Consider the following 23190-nt stretch of genomic DNA (forward strand, 5'->3'; position numbering starts at 1 on the left):
CATTCCTGCGCTGACACAGCATTTTGTAAAGTTTATTTCCCAAGGGGAAAGGGTTATAAATAAGTCTCATATTCACATTAAATCTCCTGCTCTTTATTTATCTAAAGCTTTGAGTGAGGCCTTTTTTTTTGTCACAGGAAATTGCATCAAAGTTTTCAGGAAAAGTGTATTAACTTGTACAATTTGACTTTTGTTTAATTGCCTTTAAATTGACCGCCATCGAAGCTAGATTTTAAAAGCTCAGTTTCCATCTTTTCTATGCTCACTGCTCTACACATTCATTATCTGCAGAAATCACACTGGCTATCTGTGAGATCTGCAGCTGGTTTACAAAATAATACATATTATTAAAATGCATAATTTTGTATTTTTTGAAGTAATTTCTAAGACACCACAAAGAACCACTAAATAATTAAAAGCATTTTCATATGCCTGCTGCAAACATATATAGTCAGAACTGTAAGGGAGGCTTTTTTCTCTTAGGCTTTACACCTGTAATTGAGTGAAAAGCTAAAGCAACGAAAGAGCAGCTTCACCACTGGTACTAGAATCCAGCAGAGACGATTCCCTTAGGGGACAGGATCCTCAGTTTGCAAGCTTTTTCACCTAGAGCATCCCACCGACCACGTGCTTACTGATCCTTTTACAAAAAAGTTTCTGATCTGAAACTGAAGCTTCTCAGTCCACACACCCCCTGCCCCAAACCTATTTCTGACTCCTCTTAGTTGTGAAAATACAAAAAATAAAACTACCCCTAAACGTAAGTACCATACTTCATTTGAAACGACTGCTGAAATATCTTCTGGTGATTGAAGAAAAGTAACTACTGCTTTGGAAATCCATTTTTCTTAAAAGCCAAATCCCAAGCAAGCAATATTGTTTATCTGAACATTACAAAAAGTCAAAATTCTCCCTTGGATTTTAAAGGGGCCCTTCAGAAGGCAGCCAGCAAGGAAAAAAAAAAAAATGCAAAGCATTGTCTAAAAGATAAAACAGATGATTTGGCACAACACGCACTCTGGGAAAAGGTGGGAGTGCAGGGGGAAGGATTAGATGCTGCTGAGCTGCATCTTGCAAGTGCAGGCAGTGGGACTGATCAGACAGTCCCATGGGATAAGGATGGAACCTGCACGAACAACTGGACTGTGCTCTGAAATACAGAGACTTAAATGCACGAAGACTCAAACCAGAACACTGTGGCCCACATTCAGACTCCCCCATATTTAAAATTCACAGTTTTGTGTTTCAATACAGACAGTTACCAAACATGAGTGAGATAGATGTGAATTTGCAAGGAAAAGCTATGGGTTAGATACATTTAGACATCTTTTGCATTTTAACTCTGTTTCCCTTTCACCATTCCTTACACAGATGCGCTGTGCTTTGAGAAAGTCACAAATGTCACTGTGTTTTCACAGGCATCCAGGAGGAAATTCATAGGTGAGATGAAATAATTCCTTAGATCAGGCAAGACCTGAGACTGGTGAGCAGGGATTCCTGCAACAAAACAAGCGTCATGGACAATGGGAATCAACCCAAAGGAAAATGCAGGAAGGATGAGTGCTTGTAAAGAGTAAGCATTTACAACTGATCAAAAGATAACCGTTCACCCAGCAGTTATGACAGTTTCCTATTACCTTTACAGTTCAATTTTTAATAATCCTCCAAACAGGGAGATAGGGATATTTAAATATCAGCTCTGGAAAAAGTCTTGGAGTCTTTAGACACACTCCCTGTAGGCTTCCCTTGTTTAATGTGTGGAAGTGAAGAAAACATCTTGTCTCCGCTGAAAACTAGCTGGGACAAACCTCTTCCAGTCACTTAGAACTCCAAACTTTAGAATCTCAAAGTAGTGAAATAGGCAGCCTTATTCTGCAGCTAAGAACAAAGTAGCATAACAGAGAGGTAAATAACAAAAGCAAAAATTCGAAGGGACAAGTGGCCAATTTTCTATGCAGATGCTCAGAAAAATGAATATTTTGCTTGAGAAGTTCCTTAACACTATCTGCTGCTAGTACCCAAAGTGACAGAATGAATGACATCAAAAAGAGGATGTAAAATCGGAAGAAGCTCTCTTAGTACATTAAAGTATTTAGGTAACACCCACATTATCACCACAAATTAGGCTGTACTACAGGATTGAAACTTTGGTGCACAGTGCACGTGCGTTCTTATACAGCACCTTTCCTCCAAAACCATATTCCCTCTCCAGAGGAAATACTGCACTCGTTCAGTGTTGAACAGCACTAGACAGCAGCTTAAAATAAGAACAAGATGATACCTGTAACAGAGACACGATGAGGCCAGTTTGCAATTTACAGCCTCTTGCAAAACACACGCCTGGAGTTTGATATCAGTATCCTGAAGTAGGCAAACCTGGCAGTTACTCGGCAGACAAGAAACCTGAGGCACAAGGAAATTATGCTGCCCTGATTGAAATTCACCCGTTTGTACTACTGTTGTACGCGGTGTTGCGCCGTGTCACAGCCAGCAGCCGTGTCCTGTTACAGGCACATGGCCAAACTGTGTGTGTGGTTTGCAGAGGACGAGTTTCCTGTGCAGCAAAGCCACGCCAAAGCAAGGAGAACATGAGCGAGACAAGAGCTCTCCCTTCCATTCTTCTTGGTTGTAGAATGTGAATCTCCAAGCTGGATCTTGTCAGGGCATTGATTTTCACAGGGAGTATCAGACTTTGAGATCTGCTTTAAGAGCTGCCTCCCAGAGCCCACCACCTGCCAAAATGCTGACTACTTCTTAGTAACTGCTTCCTTCAAGTCCGAATGATGTATGTCACTCTACCAATCTCACTTTGCCCCTGAAACTTTTCTATTTGTCCCCACCACTTGTAAATTTCATCTCAAATTGTCATTGCACTTCCCTGGCTGCATAATGACCTCTAACTCTCTAAGCATGTGGTCCATGAGCGTGCAGAAGGTGCTCCACAAGGTCCTCATTCCTGTACGTGGGGGCAAGCAAACTGAGGGTGATGCAAACAACTGATAAATGTTCAAAGATACCTAATTTGTTTTATTTTGGGGATTTTTTCAGTTTGTTTTGTGGTGTTGGGGTTTTTTGTGTTGCAAGTGAGGCCCCACAGCATAAGGAATCTACAGGCACTTCCAAAAGAGTTAGGCTTCCTCTAGGTGCTTGGATATTTAAGTTTTTCCAGCCTTTGGCACACTCAGAAACCCTGCTGCCTGTGCTCCCAAGCACATGGGCATAACTGGAACATAGCAGTGTAACTGAAGTACAGAGAATTACATTTCAGGAGGGACATGTTTTGGTGCGAGACTAAAGACTTATGGATATTAAAAAACAGGAGCTGCTTCCCAAAGTGACAGGGTGAAACCAGCAAAGCCCACACATAAACATTGCTTATAAGTAAGCATTGCTTCAGCAGCAGAGATACAGTGAGGAGAACAGGAAATGAACCAGTGACCACATCAAGTGCACCTTCAGCCACCACCACTGTCCCCAGCACCATCTTAACTCGCATTACACCTGCACTTTCTGTCTCCTTGTGCCTTTTATCACCCTTGATTCTTCTTAAGATACTGCTCTTCCCATATGAACCAGCCCTTTTCTCCTGTCTTTCTGCTGGTGTCTATATTATCTTTTTCTGTATCCTTCCCCACCACTGCAATAACTTGGAAATATATTTAAATTCAACGCAAGAAATGGAATTTGGGATGTTATACAAAGGAGGGTGACTTCCATATCAAGAATCTAGAATGGATAGAAATCTGCATAAAATCTAATCCCAGGTACAAAGGGGAGTTCCTGTAAGCTTTAGAAAAAAGGACTGCAATAATTTTTAAATCCAGAAGGATTCTATTTCTCTGCCAACTAACACTCCTCAAAGGTGGAGTATTAGATTTGGCTTCCAGTTTAACATACCCTTCTAAAAAATAATTATAGATATGATGGCTTTATTCCCTGAAAGATATGGGGTTAATCCCACTATACAAACGTTACAAATACTGGAGGTCCTAGAATGACTGGAACATTCTGTCTGGATGTAATTAAAAATCAGAATACTGTGCCAAAATCAATTGATGCTTTCAAGAAAGAAGATAATTCAGGAGCAAGGCTGTGTACTGCTAAGCAATACAACACATGGCAAAAGGCTAGAATTGAATCAGAAATCTTAAAATCCAATGCAAGAAAATTTAAAGATGACTACAGCAATCAACACAAGGCACTAAGAGGAATGGATACCGGCATAAAAACTGAAGGTTTTACTGGAGTAAAAAGACTACCAGGCGTATTTATGTCAAATGCATTAGAATGCATATATAGATATATATACATATATATTAAAACAAAAACCTGACAAACTACATTTTGTTTTCATTTAATAGAAAGAATCTGCACTAGACGGGGTCAAATCAAGGGCTACAGTAAATTAAGTCATAGAAACACTCTCAAAAGTGACTTGAAATCCTTCAAGTGTCACCTCAATTTTAATGAGAAGGTAGTTGACTTCATTCGTACCACAGACAACAACAAAGAAGAAAGGTTAGGCTGAGCAAGGGCTGAGGAACTAGGAGGTGCACTTTCTGTAGTCAGACCTTTATGGCCTTGGACACCAAACCTTCCCAAAGCTCAGCTGAAAAGAATGGGACAGAGTCAGAGATCACCTCTGAAAAGCGCTGACAGGTAAAAGTGGTTCATATCTATAAACGGTAAAGAAGAAGACAACTTGCAAAAACGCTCGTGTTACAATGAGCAGATTCTCTTCCCACTGCTGATCAGGAGCTCATGTTTCCTTCTTGTTAAATTCACACTTCTTGCTATTGCAGATGCTCTGTTTTCATCTCAGATGTATCTGTATTCACCCTTCTTTTCCTTTCAGCGAAAAGGATGTCAACATCTTCCCTGGAGTCAGACATGTGAGAAGGCTTCTACTTGTGCGTCCGCAAATCAAAAGCAGCTAATACATGGCATGGCATGGCAAAGTGAAAACTCTTTTAAATAAAAAGCAGAAGAGCAAAAAAGGGAAAGGAGGATAGAGCAAGTAATAAGCAATAGAATCTGCAATACAACTGAGGAACATAAAAACAAAATAAATAATCCTCCTCTAGCCCAAATTTTTTTTGTTTGCTTTGTTTTTTTAATGACAGGATGTCTCTTACATTTCTTTTTTGAATTTGGGATGAAAAATGTAGGTCTTCTAACAACAATTTGCAGAAACCATTAATGGTTTAAAGCATCAAGAAAAACTAGACTGAAGAGCCTGATTCACAAGCTTTTTCATGGGCTAGGGGAAGATTATCAGACAGCAAAGGAGAATGCAGAGTTCCTTTCCAACTGTACCCACCCAAGGAATATTCTTGTCCCTGTTGTACTTTATTCGACTTTGAGATAATGGGCTGCAGAAATGAGACTGTTAAAACATCCATCCTACAACTGCTACATCTCAGAAATCCTTTCACAGAAGAACTTCAGCTCCCACCACTAAGTTTCTTCCAGTTGTCATCTGCCATAATATTATTAAGATTTTGTAGAGTACACAGTTTCTTGATCAAAAGACTGAAATACGAGATAAAAATCTGCATTTGGGTAGATTATCACTGCATTTACCTAGCTTGATTTTTCAATATGAATTTGGCCTCTGTTCTGTTTGTTTCTTAAAAAGACTACCTTTCTTGAATTATCACATATATTGCCCTATGCCTGTTCCTCTCCACAGGACAGCTCGTGACTTTATGCCAGGTAACCAGGAGATAGTCTCAATCTCACCTCTAAAAGGGCTTTGCTCCAGTATAGCTGAGGGAAACAGAAGAAAGGTTTATAGAAATGGCTTCTTGTAATGAGCTACATTTCTCATTATCTATAACACTGCTGCTTACAGCTTATTAGGAGTGATATCCTCTTACTTTTAAACCACACTGTGTAGGTTAAGGCAACCTTACTGAGAAATTGGCTTGGTCCTGGCACCACTCCTCAACTCCTCTTTACATTTAATGAAGCATTTTTGGCAGAAAAGAAAATGCCCAGTGCCTAATTAAGAGCTTTGATAGGGTTGTAATTTGTTGAAATGCCACAGGTATGTCATGAAAACCATGGTGCAAAATACCAACACAAAACTCCCTGCCTTGCACAGCCAGTGAAAGTTTGCCAATCAAAATAAGCTTTATGGACAGAGTTTTTTTTTTTTTTTATTTTGCCTGTCTACAGTGTGTTTGCAATTTAAATACAGGTATTTTGGTAAATCATAAGCCTTCAAAGTACAGCTTAGGCTTATAGCTCTCCTACCCTTGCAGCCATTAAGAAAAAAAATGGAGAAAATGTCTTTTGATTGTGACAATGCCTTCAGTTGAAAAACTGATATGGCAATCATGAGGTATTGTCATAACAACTTGTCACCAAAGTTCATCACTTTAAGGTTGATGAAAAACAACAGGGACAGTTATAAACCACTGTCCTTTAGAAAGCAGCAGCTCCCAAGCTTTGTACACAAAGCTGTTTCAGGGATGCTGCCTGCAGCTAAGCTCATGTCTCTTAATATAAGAGCTTCTGTCCAGCTGTAATAACTATACCAGACTGCAGCAGGGATGATCACTAAGTCAACTCCTACTCTGACCCGTAATTGTAACCTGGGAAATGAGAAGACAACAGAAGTCAGGAGACTAATTTCACTTGAAACAAGGGATATTTTTAGGGAGAACAACATGCAGTCAGTACTCTCACAAAGACCAGAGTGGGTGCAGGGCCACAATTACGGGAGAGGGAAGTATTAAAAAAAAGTAAAATAGCAGAAGCAGAGTTCCTGAACAATGCAGACAGAAAACACAGGGATTATTACTCTAACCATGATGGCCCAGCCTGGATTTGAAAGTAGAGCTGGTGCCTCAAATAGCCTAAGGTATTACATTTGGTTCTTCAAACTAATCTGACCCCTTTGAGACAGACAAATACTTCCTTGGGGAAGAGTGTTGTTACATTTCAACATCCTAATATTAACCACTGACTGTCAATTGAGACAAAATAAGTACCCCAGTGAGTCATAAAACACTGATTTTCCATTAGACAGCAAGAGAGAAACTGAAGACAAGTAACAACAACAAAATCAGTAGTTAACAGAAACCAGATGGAATAGTAAAAACTGTTAAACTATTAACTTAATATCAAGAGAAAGAAGTAACAGTTTGGAGTAACCACAGAATGCCTCAATATGGAGACCAACCAACCATCACAGTCATCATAAGGAAGCTTAAATTGACTGGTTTTGAGATTGCTTCCTGTTACACTGGGCTAAGCTGGGAACTTGACATTAAATTAGAAAAAGGGAAAAAAAGATCCCCAGACAAGAGAAACACAAAAAGCCATGTTAGCAGCAACTCAGCTGCCCAACAGAAGGTGCAGAAACCAATCTCTGGAAGAACATTTTAAAGATATTTCTTCCTTCTCCCAACAGTCTCCTGCTACTCCCTCTCTTTTGAACAGCCAAATTCTACCACTGAAGAGTTTCAGATTCCCATAATAATAATAATAATAATAATAATAATAATAATGCATCTCCAAAGTCTTTGCCAGGACCTAGTTTAAGGACTGTCTAGAAATGTGCTTGTTTGTCACCAAATTGCCACTTGAAGCATTACTGGCTCTAGTACACATAATCCAAACTGTTCACCACTTTTTAAACAATGACAATTTAATTTCAGTGAGCTCTGATACACAAAAAAACCCCCATTACTCAAGTTTCAAAATTATGAAATTAGCTTAAAATTTGTAAGACAAAAGCATGCATCCTCAGTCACAGAAGCTGAGTACACCAAAATACATGATAAAAACAAGTCAGCAGCACTGCCTGGTAACTGCAACAGAGGAAGCAAACCTTAAAAAATACACGTTTCAACCATTACTTAAAAAATTTTGTTGAGTAAGATTAAAAGAAACAAGGAACCTTTATCTTAATAACTTTTCTTTCAGTTACATGAAGGACAAATGCATGTGAATGGTCAATGCAGAGATCACAAAATTACCATTTTTTTTAACATACTCATTGCTTCAGTACCACTACTTAGATTTTGCTTTTGAACGTGTTATATCTCGGAAAGAACTAACAGTGTGTTTTAGTTGTTTTGGGTTTTTTTTTGGTGAAGGGGTGAGGATGATGATTTGGTTTCTTTTCTGGATTTTTTTATGGTTTTGTTGGGGTTTTAGTGGTTTGGGGTTGGTTTGGTTTTTTGTTACTTTCTTTTTCTTTACTGGGACTGAAATTTAAGGTGGTTTTTTTTCCACCAAATAAGGCTGCCATTCAGAGAGGCAAGACTGTCTGATGTTATCACCTAGCCAACAGGCTGAAGTCATTGTGTCCTTTGCCAAAAGGCAAAATAGAAAAAAAAAATGGATGAGACAAGAGGTAAGGGTGTGTGTTGGGGAAATAATCCAAGTAGTCTTTCAGCCCTGAACTGCTTAAGTGAAGAAATGGGAAAATCACCTTCTTGCAGTATTCTTCTACATAACCTCACCTTCTCCAAGCCAATAATCTCTTTGGACTACATCCTATGTTTTTAAGCACTTCTGAACAGCTTTACAGTACCCTTCTGGTGTTTACAGATAACATCAAAATAAGACAACTTGGAAGAAACAGCACTGGTGGATATGCTTTGTCCAGCTGTAAGATGAAAGGCTTGAGTTGAGCTGTTCGGATTTCGTCACAGCTAGGCTCATGAAGAAAGCACTCAAAGGAATGAAAAATTCCTGCCAAGCAGGAGATGAAGTTCAGGGCAAGGGTATTTTAATTCATTTCAAGAAGGGCAGCACCCAGTCAGACTTTACAGAGCCTGTGAAGTGATACTGGCAGAGAGAAAGAACTGTTACCTCCTTCAAGCCCACTGTGGAACTCTCTTGTGAAAAACTAAATCACTTCAGTGAGAGTAAAAGATGACATGAACCTCACAGGTTTTGCTCCTGAGAGAAGCAATGGAACTTTACAACACAGATCTTCAGAGACCTACTTTTCTTTAGCCAATCTGACCTGCTAAAGTGTAGTTTCTGAGATGACTGGCAGAGGCATTGATTGTTTGACTGCTTGTTCTTTATCATCTCAGTCTGAGCCACAGAAGGTTCCCACACGCTTTATAACAGCCATCAAGCAAATACATTTAGCAGCACTAAAAAGCATTTAGCAGTTACTTGGTGAGCTTTCAGTCAAGATCATAAAGTAGCACCAGGAAAGCTCCCAATCATTGCCCTTGTCTTTCATTCAAGTAGAGCAGGCAGATCATAGAATCTGAGAATCATCAAGGCTGGAAGAGACCTTTAAATCATTTAAGTCCAGCCATCCACCCAGCACAACCACTGTAACCCCTAAACCACCAAAGCACATCACCCAGCACCAGATCCAGGTGCTTCTTAAACAGCTCCAGGGGTGCTGACTCCACCACATCCCTGGGCAACCTATTCCAATGTCTGACCACCTTAAGAGTGAAGAATTTTTTTTCTAATATTTAATCTCAATCTCCCATCTCAGCTTTAGGTCATTTCCTCTTGTCCTCTCTGTAGGCAGAGGAGAAAAGACCAGTCCTCACCTCACTGCAACCTCCCTTCAGGCAGTTGTAGAGGGCAATGAGGTCCCCCCAAGCCTCATCTTGAGATTAAACAAAACCAGCTGCCTCAGCCATTCCTGTAAGACAAGTTTTCTAGACATTTCACGAGCCTTGTTGCCCTTCTCTGGACACACTCCAGCACCTCAGTGCCCTTTCTGAAGTGAGTGGCCCAGGACTGAAGGCAGTACTTGAGGTGTGGCCTCACCAGTGCTGCGTACAGGGGGACGATCACTGCCCTGGTCCTGCTGGCCGCACTATTCTTGATACAGGCCAAGATGCCAACGGCCTTCTTGGCCATCTAGACCCACTGTTGGCTCACATTCATCTGGCTGTCAACCAGCACCCCCAATCCTTTTCTGTGAAACAGCTCTCAAGCCACTCCTCCCCCAACCTGTAGCGCTGCATGGAAAAGGGACATTGCTAACAAAGAAATATGGATTACAAGACACATTATAGAAGAGTATTTTTAGGAAATCCAACAGTAAGAAAGAAACGAGTAACTTTAGCAACAAGTGGAAAGAAACTGTAAGTGAAAACAACATATCCAGATGAAACAAAATTTAACAAAAATTAAATCCCAAGGTCGAAAACACATCAAGTAGAGGCATGAAAGGCAAGGAGAGCAAGTCACAAAAAGACATCAAAAATGAGGTGGGAAGAATAACCTAATCTGAAATATTGTCTGTTCTTTACAGATTTATGAATGTTAAAGATCATACAGAAAAAGTTTCTTCTTTTTTTTTAATATGTGTCTTGTTTTTCTCAGTAACTCAATGCAATAGTAACTTACCAAAGTTTAGCTCTGCTTTATAGGTCGGACTGAACTGTCTATTGACAATTGCCTATTTTTGCCCTTCTCCAGATGCTCTTCTAAGATTGTCATGCAGGGGCAGGGTTTCCCCATTGAGGCTGACTCATTTCTACTGCAGCTGACAGGAATCCTGCTCTTCCAAAACCTTTGTAGTCCTTTGACATAACTCACAGTGAAGGAGTCCATACGGCATGCAAAGCATTATTAAAAAATACAGAAGGTACAAATGGGTAGCTACAACATTTGTGGTCGTGCTGCATGTGACAGAGACAATTCTCTGTCAAACCACTCATCACAAAAGCTTTATCAATTTGCTCCATCTTCCAGTATATTGGGGAGGCACCATTATATGGGTGATGATATGCCTACATTTGAGATATCACATAATTACATGACTCTTTTTTCACTACTCCCTAAACACCTCCTGTTGCACACTGCCACAGTGCTTCAGTCCAGCCTGGTACAGCAGTTCTTTTGTTCTCAATTCTAGCTATGGTCTTAACTTTGTTGACAGCTTCAGCACTCCTGTTATCATAAGCGTAAGGGCTCTTTGGGTCTTTGAGTCAGTTCCCTGGATTAATCAGCATTCATGAGATATGCATTTAGTGCTGAAGAGTTCAAGAAAACATTATTTTCTACTCCTGTACAAGAGGTGATTCTCTCCAAAAACTGAATTTAGATCTTAGTAAAAAATAAGCAAATCAAAAAACAACAGTACATGACAGGAAGCGAGCTGGAAAAAAGAAATGCCACTAGTGCCTCAAATACCTATAGTGCAGAGATGCAAAGTATCCTAGGATGACACTACAAAGATGACAAAACAAAACCGAATTCCCCAAATCCCAGTCTGCTATTGTTGCTGTCGGATCCTTCCTGACCTCCATTTTCTCAGTGCTTTCAAGCTGCCAGCCTTCACTAGCTTCACACAAACTCCTCCAGAAGCACAGGAAAGGCACAGTGGCTAAATCTCTGCAGAGTCCAGTGCAGAGGTGGTCTGACTTGGAGAGATTTAACTGGCCTATTTGTATTCATGGTTTTATATCTCAGTCCAAGGTCATAAGCATCTGTATGCCAACATTTACAAATGGTGTTGAAATGCCTTTCTGTTAGCTTTAAGCTCGGATGTTGTGTGCGTCTGCAATCGTCTCACTTCAGGATTGTTCTCTAAACATTGCTGAAGGGCAAATACACGACCAAATAGCTCCAGAGCAAAACTGCAATGACTATCATTTATTGTATGCAAAACATCAAAATGCTACTTTACCTCCAGTCTGTTCACCTGCTGTTATTTTAATATGAATGCACAAATAAACCAGACCAAACCTGAGCTGTGCCAAGATAGCACATCACTCAGCCCTTTGCCCAAGACTTGCCCAGAGAGAAGCAGCTGCAGCTTGGCACATGTCTGCACTGATGTGCTCATTCAGCTTTTGGACTGGGCTTGTCTGTACTGACAGTCATGTCCTGACTCACTCGAGTTGCAGTGAATCCATGGAGATGCACATGGTTGCCTGCTATCCCTCTGTCTCCACCAAATCTTACATATGGTCATGGCCCTACTGGAAGCTTTGTATTCCTTCCCATCCTGCAGTCATTCCCAGGAGGGAAGAAATGGACAACGGTATTTCAGTTGCTTCTGCTCAGACATCAGAGCATCCTGTGCCTGTTGGACAACAAGATGCAGAAGTCTGGGGAGGTGTGGTGGGGGGAAACCATATCTGTCCCTCCTCTTACAGACCCTCCCTTGTCACCAGGGGCCAAGACCTGCCCACGATGAAGTGGTCAAATCCATTACAGTGTTGAGGCTGAAGCACAAGGAGATGATGGCATCCGTTTGCTCTCCTCCACCAAACCCAGGTGCAGAGATCTCCAGCCCCACCACTGTTTCTTCTCCCAGCCACATCCATGGGAGGAAGGCAATCACTGTCCTTCCCCGCTGCTGGCAAAAGAGGGAGTCTTCCCTGGTATCTACTACTTTTACCAAGGACATCACAGTAATTTAAATACTATTACAATATGAGGCTGCTTTTATATCACAGAACTGACTAATAACTCCTCTTCCATTTGCTGCTTTAAAACCAGTATAAGCATACTCTTCACTTCAGTTTGTGACATTTCTTGCTGCTGCTAAATAGGGAATAGTTTAACTGTATTTCTGATTCTGCCATCAGAAGCCTTTATATCCCATTACAAAGACACACTGAGATAGGAGATGAAACTGGTAAGGAGTTTTATCAAATAAATCTCAGCCCTGCTGCTTGCCACAGCCTGAATAGAGAGTATGTTTCCTCTTCTGGTTTGATTCCAGCTCTTCACAGTGATCTACAGAAAAATAAAAAAAATTTATTTCTGCCCTTTTCTTCCTAATTCATTACCTTTTTTTTTTTTTTATGTTCAGTACAATCTCTCATCTTCCTGTATCTGTAAGTAATGCCTGAAGTGTTCTGTTCAGTCAAAATGTTTTTCCCACTCTCAGCTGATGGAGCAAATTTTTGGCAACTTTTGAAGATACTTTAATCCAGAACATTTCCCAGACATGTGAAAGTTTATCATCATTGTAACAATGTCTGAATTTTTTAAAATTGTAAAAATGAGAATAAAAATTCTCTTTCCAAGACTGAGATTTTATGATCAACAGTCCATCCATATGATTTTATGATCGTAGTCCATCCAGGTCTCTCATGCTTCAGCTTCTTGAAGATTTTGAGGAATTTCTGAAGCATGGGCATAAGCCCAAGCACTTTCATATGACACATGAAATATGCCACTTTTATCTGGGCCCAAACTGGTTTAAGACAGGGTGAACACGTTTGAGTCCCCTCTACGCAAACAATGCTTTTGTAAATGTAATTGTGGCTTTGTGATACAGTGATAGCATTAAATAGTATTTGATCATAAAAAAGAATTCATAAAATCAGCTGAGTGGGTGGCAGGGTGGAGACTAAGTACAGACAAAATGTGAACGTGGCTAGTTGAAAAAGAACAACATGGAGACACTTTTAGAAAAGTTAATTTTAAATTATCAATATATTAAACAAGCAAGTGCAGAAATAACACTTCCTTCCCCATACCCTGATGACTAGATAACACAACTCTGGACTCTAGGTGTAACTGAGCAGCAGAGCAGTAAAATACACTTCATTGTTAAAAAAATCTTAAAGTTTAAGTCACTTTAATCACAAATACATCTCCACTGACTTTAGTCAATTAACTGAATGCACAGGACCTCTTAAGTCTAATAAAATCAGATAAAGAATTCTGCTAGCAAGCTTCCATGAAACAAGGATTTTACACATTGAGAGGCCATACATTCAGTTGTAAGAGAATATTAGACTGCCACCTCTCTATCTCATGGCAAATACTGAAGCATCTGCAAAATTCAAGTAGCAGAGCAATTCTCAATGTATGCACAGCACATAAATTTGAAGAACTTTCACATATAAAGTCAAAACAAGCTTTTAAAGTTTTTGAGTCAACATTTCAAGTTATTTAGGACCACCAAAAGTATTCATGCGCTCTCCACCAAAGCCACAGACTGATAATGTGTGAGACAAAATCTTGTCATTCCCAATTGTTAAAAAGCAAAAAAGAAACGTCACTAAATAACATATTCTTGTGTACATGCAAATTTTATTTAGGTGATCGAGTCATCTTGGAAGACAACATACTGGCAGACAGCACACATCTAAGCTCCACCAAAAACCACGTGACCATTAATCTCCTCGAGGATTTCACATAAAGCTGACAATTTTTGCTTCCACCAGCAATGCTTATTTACTAAATCCTGGGCTGGACTGCAAGCAATCTTTTTGAAAAGGGAACAACTCATCTGCACAGCAAAGCACCATTTTGTCCTGGTTGTCTAGCAAGGACTCTTGATCTTTGCACTGTCGAGTTTTATCAGCCCACTAAAATAAATAAACAAACAAACATAGATAAATGCCATCCTCCCCAAAGCTCAAGCAGATCCCCAACAGGCAGGATGCACACCCGCACAGAACAGTTTGCAGCCAGAAGCAGCACACGTACACACGAACACACTTCAGACAAAGAAAGCAAATAACATTTGAACATTCTTGCCAAATGAGATTCTGTTTGTGTACCTCCTTCTCACACATATGCACAAACCCACATATCACACAGCAAATCATGTTCACAGAACAGAACAAAGACCCTGTGTTATTGTTCTGTAAGGTCTTACAAAATCCCCTTCTTTGTCTAAAACTGAATTAACAGTACTGCTAGAGCCCTGATAATTTAAACATACAAAGCTTGCAGAGACAGACTATAAATTTCTTTTAGAGCAACTGGTAAAGTCAAAAAATACAGATATGCTTTGAGAACAGAAGCTCCTCTTTACAAGCACCTTTATTCAGCAAATTAAAAAAAGTAGAAATATTGCAGCCATTCAAATGCAGACCCTCTGAAAGGACACAACTGGAGCTTAAGGCTTATCACATCAGCCGTGTTTTAACAGAATCTCTTATGGTTACCTTCCCCCCAAACAGAAGTGCTAATAACTAATAAAATAAAAAAGCCACCTTAAAAAAAACCCCTCAAAAATTTCCAAAAACCAGCAAGTTGTCTCCCTGTTTTTAAACCCCAGCACCTTTAGAAAAATGTCATCAAGAATGAAAGAACCATGGTAAAAGAAAAAGATGCATCTTCATAATCATAACTGAACAAAGTATGACACTAAAAGGGATCATTCAGGTAGCACTCTAACGAGGAGCCTGTCCAGCAGCCTCCCTTGACAGGCTGCCCTGACACACATACATATCGCAAGGCTCAACAGCATCCCTCTGCCAACAAGACATTCTCCTACCTGAAGCTTCATTTTCCAGCATGAATGCACGTGTGTATCCTCAGTGCAGCTTTTCCTGGTTGCATGACTCCTGTTCTCCAGCTTAAAGAGACAGGGGTGCAAGTAGAACTGCAGTCTGCCCTACATTTGGCCGCAGATGAATAGAAAGAGTTGGTGCAGTACTTGCCTGGGCTTGTTTAAGTTGCCTAAATATAAATACTAGTGTAGCTCAAACTAGACTAACTACTTCCTCCAGCTGATTCCAGTGAAAAGAGCTCGTGATGAATAATGCATGAGAGCTCCTATGAACATGCTCCATTCCTTGCAGCAGCTGATGTCTCCCTGCTTCCCCAAAGCAATCCTTAGCAATTTTTGTGCTATGAAGCATAACAATTCTCCAAATGTCCAAAGAGCAAGAAGGATGACCCTTCCAGATCCATTTTCTTTCCTCATTAGTCAAATAGAGCTGGTAATTTTCTTTTTTCTTCATTGAAAATGTACGTAGCTAGAAGTCAAAGAAGGCATAGTAAGCACAGAACCGTATCTCTGTGATAACGTAACACTTGTAAATTCAGTTGCTTAGTAATTAATTTTTCTTATTCTTAAGGGCTGTGAGGGAAGAAAAGCTGTGTAAGGATGAACAGTGAAGACAGCAAAAGAATGTGACAGACCAGAAAATAATACTGTACGAAGAAAGTGGGGGAAAAAATGCTTACTGCAGCTGGCGAGTTCAGTTGACAGTTTACAGAAAAAAATATTTTTCAGGAGAACTTGTTGGGTGGATTAATATGGGGGATAAACTCACCCGCTTATTCTCTTAAGCAACACCTTTTGCTGTGTCAGTAAAATTTTTCAAGCCAACTACAAAAATCAGGTATTCTTGCAAAGAGTGAACAAACAGAAGAGTAATTTGCAGGTAATTTATTCGCAAACGCGATTACTGCAATAGGCAGATGTTACTTGTAGGTTTGGGTCTATTTCTCAGAATTGTTTTGCTTTGATTTCGTTGTTAGATAAACATCAAGTTATTTGGCATCTCTGTATCAGTCATCCACTGCAATTCAAGTGACACTGCTGTCCAAACACAAGTGACAAGGCTCTCAAAAGTAGTTTCCTGTAAAGGAAATGTGGCTTGTCAGTCTCCCAAGCAACAAGAGTTCGGGCCATAGGAAATGGCTTCAAATTGCACCAGAAGAGGTTTAGATTGGCTCTTTGGAAAAATTTCTTCACTGAAAAGGTTGTTAAGTGTTGGAGCAGGCTACCCAGGGAAGTGATTGAGTCACCATTCCTGGAGGTATTTAAAAGACATAGATGTAGTGTTTAGAGCCGTGTTTTAGTGGTAGACTTGGCAGTGTTAGGTTAATGACTAGACTCAATGATACTGAGGTCTTTTCCAGCCTAAATGATTCTATAATTTACAGTGAGAGTTCATGAAGCTCCTAAATTCTGAACCATGGCTCCAGTTTGGACTTAATTCTCTAGACAGCTCTGAAATCACATTTCTCAGGTCACATCAAAACTAAAGAGATAGTTTCCACTTTCTACCTCCAATGTATACAGCAGATGAGAGATAAAAGGTGAAGGTAACAGAGAGATTGAACAGAAAGGGATATTCAAGATATTAGAGTCATCTAAAGCTCAGTCATGACTGGCTGTTACTTTGGAAGGACTCCTCTTTTACCTCTGTTAAAGGTGGTCCTCCTGCATGGATCAAAGCTTATAAACTTATCAAACATAGGTCTCTCCAGATGGCATTATCCAGATAGTCACATTTATTGGCATGTTTTTGCTGTGATACTCTCTGACCTCAGGAATGTGATACACACACCACAAGGCAGAGGAGAGGATTTCCCTTCCCATCAACTGCACTTTTTTTTTTTTTTTACAGACCAACTCCATCTTTTCACCCTCATCAGTTCTTGCCACATCCACTTTTAAACTGAAGTTTTCAGATGACTGCACCCTATTCAAAATTCAGTTTTACCACAAAGTGACATGGTACAAATCTGGTGGCAAGGTTCACTCTGAACACACTTTGTTTCTCATATTCTCCCTCACTCAAGGTCAAGGACAACACCCTGAGCTACAGACCTTTTGTTTCATCCAACACAGCTGGTCCCATATCCTGTGCACTCAGTAACTCACTGTTTCTCCCTCCCCCACACACAGAACACTCCTTTTAAAAACTCCAATGCAAAATCATATCCACACAAGCATTATCAGCTCTACAACAAAGGCTGTGGAAGCACTTCACTTACCAATATCCTACAGATAAACAAACCTCAAGGAGGCAAAGTATTGTAACATTTAAGAACTGGGGCCTTAATGTCTTCCTTCAGGCTGCTCCATTATGACTTTAAAACCAACAAGGTTCCAGAGAATTAGCAGGGCTTCCTACAGTGAGAAAGCTGGGGCTCTGCATAAATCCAGCCTTGTACGCCAGGTAAGCTATGAGGCTGAGCATGACAGATGCAGAACTACTTTATAGAGAGAGCTTCTGTCTCTGCAGAGGAAGCCAAAAGGACTACACCTTGTTAGCAAACAAAACTTCTGTCTTAGCTGAACTTGGGCTGCTGTGGATTCACTACCCAGATGTTTTCTTTCATATCTGGAAGATAGTGTTGAATTCTGAGAATTTTTTTTCCAAAGGTTTTAACTCTGAGGCTAATGGAAATGAATTGCTGGAGGGGAGGGAGAAAAACATGCTATAAATACACATTTCTAAGGCTTCTATAAAGGGAAGCACGTTATCTAAGCTCAGTTAAAAATTTCACACAGCCCTTTGGATATTTACCCTCTTCCTCTTAGTACTTCAGGAGGCTGGGTGAAAGGTTATGAGGGTTGGTTTCTAAATTCAATAAGTGTATTACTACCATTACAAAGAATTATGCAAACACAACAAGCTGGAAGAGAAATACGGTGTAATTATGTTGTGCACCAGCATTACACCAGTGAACTCTCAGCAGAACTATGTATTCACGTGGCCCATGGTACTACCCCCGTGACACCAGGTGTTATGTGTAAGTTTCTGGGAGAAGCAAACCAGAACATAAACAGATGAGCATGACAGTAATTAACACATTTTATTATTGCAGACCATTTCTCAGACCATCCTCTCCACTGCATATTCAATTTGAAATATAATGAGAGAATGAAAGCCTATCTACCATCTAACAAGGGTGCTTCATAGGGATTTAAGAAAAAAAAAAAAATTGTTTTCCTAACTTTTTAAAGAATAATGAGCTCAGTTGTTTTTTGAATCCATCAGTTGATTTGAAATCATGGGATGTGCACTAAAACACTGCTTATCCATTTATAGACACCCACTCCTATACAAAACCTCCAATTTCTATGTATCAGAGCTTCAGAAAAAACCCCACATGAAAAACAATGATATTGGAAGTCTAAAGCCGTGTGGCAAACCACTCCAGAGTGACTTGAGTTCACGGATTTTTTAAAGGGACATGATACTTCACTACTTAAGAGTTAACACACTCTTGAGTCTTGCATCCCCAAAATAAAGCAATTTGCTGCTTGGGTTTTTTTCTCAAATACTGAATATTTTCAAATACTGCAATCTAACCAATATGTTAAGTCTTATGTTTGTGAAGCTAAAAAGAGCAGTTTAAAATTTAAAGGCATTCAGCTGAACAGCTCTGTATTTCATTTAATATGAGCAGCATTTTGCAGCATTCTCCTGCATGCCTGAACAATCATGTTGCCACTGAAAGGAAGAGATGCAGGAGAGGCCTCACCATAGCAAGAACAGTGCTTAGCAAAATCTTCTTTCATTCTTGTGCACTTATTAGGAGAAACCTGAAATAATGTGTGTGGAGTAAACTCACAGATATCACTTCATTACATGCTTATGCTAGGGGCCAAGCTGAATCATTTTGGTTAAGTATTTAGCTACTGGCTGGCCAGTTAATTTTACAGTCAAATTTTGTACAGTCTATTTAGTTTCTCCCATTTTTAAACAACTGCAACCTCCTGGGGAAATTCTCTACTAGACCATCTGCTCATTTCCTATAAATCCTCCTTTCAGACCTTGCACAAATTTCTGAGCTGCCAGTCAGAACTTCTTTGATGTCTGGGTGAACAAAACCCCAACTATTCTGTACTAAAACCTGCAGTACAAAAAGATTAGTTATCCCCTGATCAGTAAAATAACAGCACCAAAGTGGGTCATTTCTCTGCAGCACATCTCAAACAGCAGATACACACACTTAGTGGATGAGCACTTACGGTCCTTCCCTGGCCACTGGACAAGCCAGGGGCAATTCACCACACATTTTCAGCTTGTTACTCTCTCTGGAGTTTCTCCGTGTCCAAGCACCTTGTTTGCTATCATCTCAGCTGGTACTGCCTGGGAACAGCTGATGGACGTTTCCCAGGTCTAAGCTCAAAGGAGGGTTGAGAGAAGGGAGAACCAAGTTGAATGGCCAAAAGTGTAAGGGGGAAAAATGGCTTAAGGAGATGTTAAATAAATGCACAAGCAGTGTTTCCTATCATAATCATGCTTGTGCAAGCTCTTCTGTGGATTGTGAAACAAACACTGCAGGCTATGCAGATCCAATGATACAACAGACTTTTTTCAAACAAACAAGGCTGGAGGGAGTTTCAGCAATCAGGAACACTCTGAACAAGCTAACAGACTTTGACCTGGCAGACGTTTCTCCAAGTGCATGTGAATTTCACAGTGGGAAAGAGTAGTGAAGATCTTATATCTGTTTTTAATTAAATTAGTGCCAGTCTCCAAACTCTGTTCCAAGCGTTAAGAAATACCACATAACCCACTGTTCTAACCCATGCTTCTATGGAAAAGGCAGAAAGACAGCAGTACCTGTTGTAGGAGCTGACTTTTGTTGATGCCTGTGTCTAACTCAAATACTTGTCCTGCAACAGTCAATTTACAATGCAATTACAAAGCAATTAAGAGGTGCTTACCCAAGTACTGTGGGTGTTACTAATGCAACTATAAAACAGGAGTGGGGTATAACAATAGGACCTGAAGAACTTTTTTAAAAAGCATTAAAGCACTGACTACAGAAAAAAAACAAAATGAAACCCACCAACAAACCCACAAAAACCAATTCAGACTATCAAAGACTGGATGGTTGAACACAAAATGAAATGGCCAAGCAAGTAAGGGGCATGTGGAGCTCTGTAATGCTTTTATTTCCTCTCGCATCTACATTTTGGGGCTCTTTGTTTTGCTTTTTGGCCTCAGAAAATAGAACTGAGCTCAGAACAGTGGATTGCACACAAGTTCTCCCCAGCAAAAACTGCACAGGCAGGAACTAGTTAAGTCACTTTCATAAGCATTTGAGAAATCTAGGAGAAAAAAGTAAAAACCAGAACTTCGCTATAAAGAGGAACTGTACAAGCTTCCTCAAAAGTTTCTCCAAAAAAACCCCCAAAACAACTAAAAAAACTAAAAAAGAACCCACGCAAAGAAACCTCACCCAAAAAGCAACCCATCAGATGCAAAACTTACAACAGCTAAAACCTAGCCAAATATGTAAGAATTCACCAGGAGGGGATACAACAGGTATAGGATCAAGGCTCTGCATTAAACATCCCCAAAAATTCTGGTTATAAACCAGAACATCAGACTTAGTTATTTCTGTCGTAATGACTGCACTGAAAACCAGCAGGGCTATAAGAAATATGGGTTGATCTCACCTGCCTTCCTTCACTCTGCAATCCAGAGACTTGGGTGTGCCTCAGGTTTACTATAGGTAGGCAGAGAGAAGTCAGTGTTAAATAAGGACTTTAACAATGTACTTCCTGTGTTCCAGTTGGGTACCCCTCCATCATTCTTGGGCAGATGGCAGAGCCTGCCACCACAATCCCGGTGGAGTATGTGTGAGCAGTGGGACCACAAGGAACATTTTCTTGAAGAGGATAAAACATGAGAGTACATTTCAGAGGGGGCCAGAGAAAAGATACCTGGGTTTTCCTGGATGAGGTGCTGAGGGATGGCACTTTTAAAGTAGTTCCTTTAAATGAGTAGCTGTAGCACCAGAGGTAGAAAGGGGTCAAAGAGAAGCCTTTAAGGAATTGCTGGGCTATGGTAGTTATTATTTATCTTCTAGAAGCTTTACAGGTGGGCTTGCGTTACAAAGGTCTGACTGAAACTAACCAAGCTGCTAAAATATTTAGACCTAGATATAAGAACTCTTGAAAGCAAATATTTGGATCTGGAGATCTAACACAACCTATACATGCTCCTGATCGCTCCTGGGGGCAGCATGATGATTCCTGGCAGTTTGGAAGCAGAGCAGCAGGGCTGGACAGAGGTTAAAACTGGCAATGCTTTCAGGATTTCACAGCTGTCCACCAGTTGTGCTCAGCACGGGATTGGGTAGATTGGGGGCAGTTCGAAACGCTCATAAATCTAGGAACAACAGCAGCACTCTTCGCTTTGGGGCAGTTCGAAACACTCATAAATCTAGGAACAACAGCAGCACTCTTCGTTGTATCTACATTCAAGAAGAAACAGAGGTCTATAGATGATAAGGGGGAAAAACCCAGGATGAAACAGTCTGCTGTGAACATGATACAGCTGGAACTGAAGCTCTGAGGGGACAATACAGCCCAGGCATATAGGTTGTCTCTCTTTCTCCTCACCTGCATTCATGGGAAAGGCCCAGTTTCCCATGGAAACTGCAAGCTCCCATACACTTCAGTCAGTTCATTCTAGTAGCCATTAAACGCATCTTTCAGAATGGCATTCTTTATTCAGGCTCCAAAACACAGAGAACAAACACCGTAAATTAAATTCTCATACCTGGGCACGTTACCCACTCCAGAAATTCTCCCGCCAACTCTTGCAGAAGAAACACTCCTTACAGCAGCTGTGCTCAGGACATGACTGGGAGGAAGTGCAGCCTTGTTGCAATCGTGCTCACCCCATCTGTTGGATGGGACTTTTTTGCCAGTCTGTTGTCGCCTATTAACATTTTCCTAGAGGTCTGTTTTAGCTCAGTAGAACTCCCACCTTTACTATGTCTGATACAGTGGAGTGTTTCCTTCTATCTCCCTTCTCAAATGTTTCCGTCTAAAAATAGAACAAATGATACTGATATAAAACATGTTCAATGGTGAAGATCTGACTGATGACAGATCTGATGCTGGCCTTATCAACACAGAATCAAATGAAGACACTTGATTCCACAAGACTGGTGCTAAGCCAGGCATCAGCCAATATTTTCAATAATCATCTGGAAATTAATTTTCAAAAAACAACATAAGAAAGTCTCTGCCAGTTATGTTTACAGGTAACACAAAGCTTAGCAGGCTGACAAGGCTTACAGACACTTCACAGATACTGAGCATGTGAAACTGATTTGGGGAAAAAACCCCACAGTACTAAAACTGCCTTTTATTTTTGCCAAAGTGACACGGGCTGTGATTGCAAATTATACAGGTTTCAGCTTATAAAGCAGAAGTACAGTACAGGATTAGCTATAGAAAGCCGTAGTGAAGTGACAAGTGGAAATGAGAACCTGAATGGGGTTTGAAGACAGGATTAAGGCGATTCATCCCTGCACTACAGGAAGCAGAGTTTTCAGCTTTCCCTCTGAACTGCCAAGGTAGCATTGGAGAATAGAGAGAGGACAAAAACTGGAAAGCCACCGAAACCCTATCAGCAAGAGCAGCACACCTTGCCTTGTAATTAAGACACTTGCTTTTCCAGTGTCCCAACCTTTACTTTCAAACAGGACAAGAGAGGCCCCAAAAGGCTATCTTTCTATCCTTCATTCCCCCTGCCCCATTTACAAGGCAGATGGAAACACCCTACTGGGTGAGATTCCAGAATTTTATCTGTAAGTTTATCTAGAAAGTGCATGACCTCACTTGTTTTTAACACAGAGATAGGTCCAAAAGCACAATTTAAGAGCCTGGTTCAATTAGTCAAGAAAGACTTACTAGCAACTAGCAGCTGAAGCCATGGTTTCTGTGCACTGTGATGGTGAGTGGCATGGAAACAAACTACAAAGTACAACAGAAGC

General features: G+C 40.4%; 1 protein-coding gene across 4 annotated transcripts in view; it reads right to left on the minus strand.

Moving 5' to 3' along the window:
- MARCH8 (membrane associated ring-CH-type finger 8) overlaps positions 1-23190 on the minus strand; it is an 86595-nt gene that overhangs the window by 31965 nt on the left and 31440 nt on the right. Inside the window, exon 1 of one of the 4 annotated variants that reach the window (XM_017725955.1) lies at positions 15194-15349. The exons of the other annotated variants lie outside the window; for them this stretch is intronic. Within the exon in view, the coding sequence (XP_017581444.1) occupies positions 15194-15205 (12 nt within the window). The 5' untranslated portion in view covers positions 15206-15349. Of the gene's footprint in view, positions 1-15193; positions 15350-23190 lie in introns of those variants that run through there. 4 annotated transcript variants of the gene reach the window in all.

Source organism: Corvus brachyrhynchos, unplaced genomic scaffold (assembly GCF_000691975.1).
Source record: "Corvus brachyrhynchos isolate BGI_N302 unplaced genomic scaffold, ASM69197v1 scaffold61, whole genome shotgun sequence".
In the NCBI taxonomy this organism is placed as follows: Eukaryota; Metazoa; Chordata; class Aves; order Passeriformes; family Corvidae; genus Corvus; species Corvus brachyrhynchos.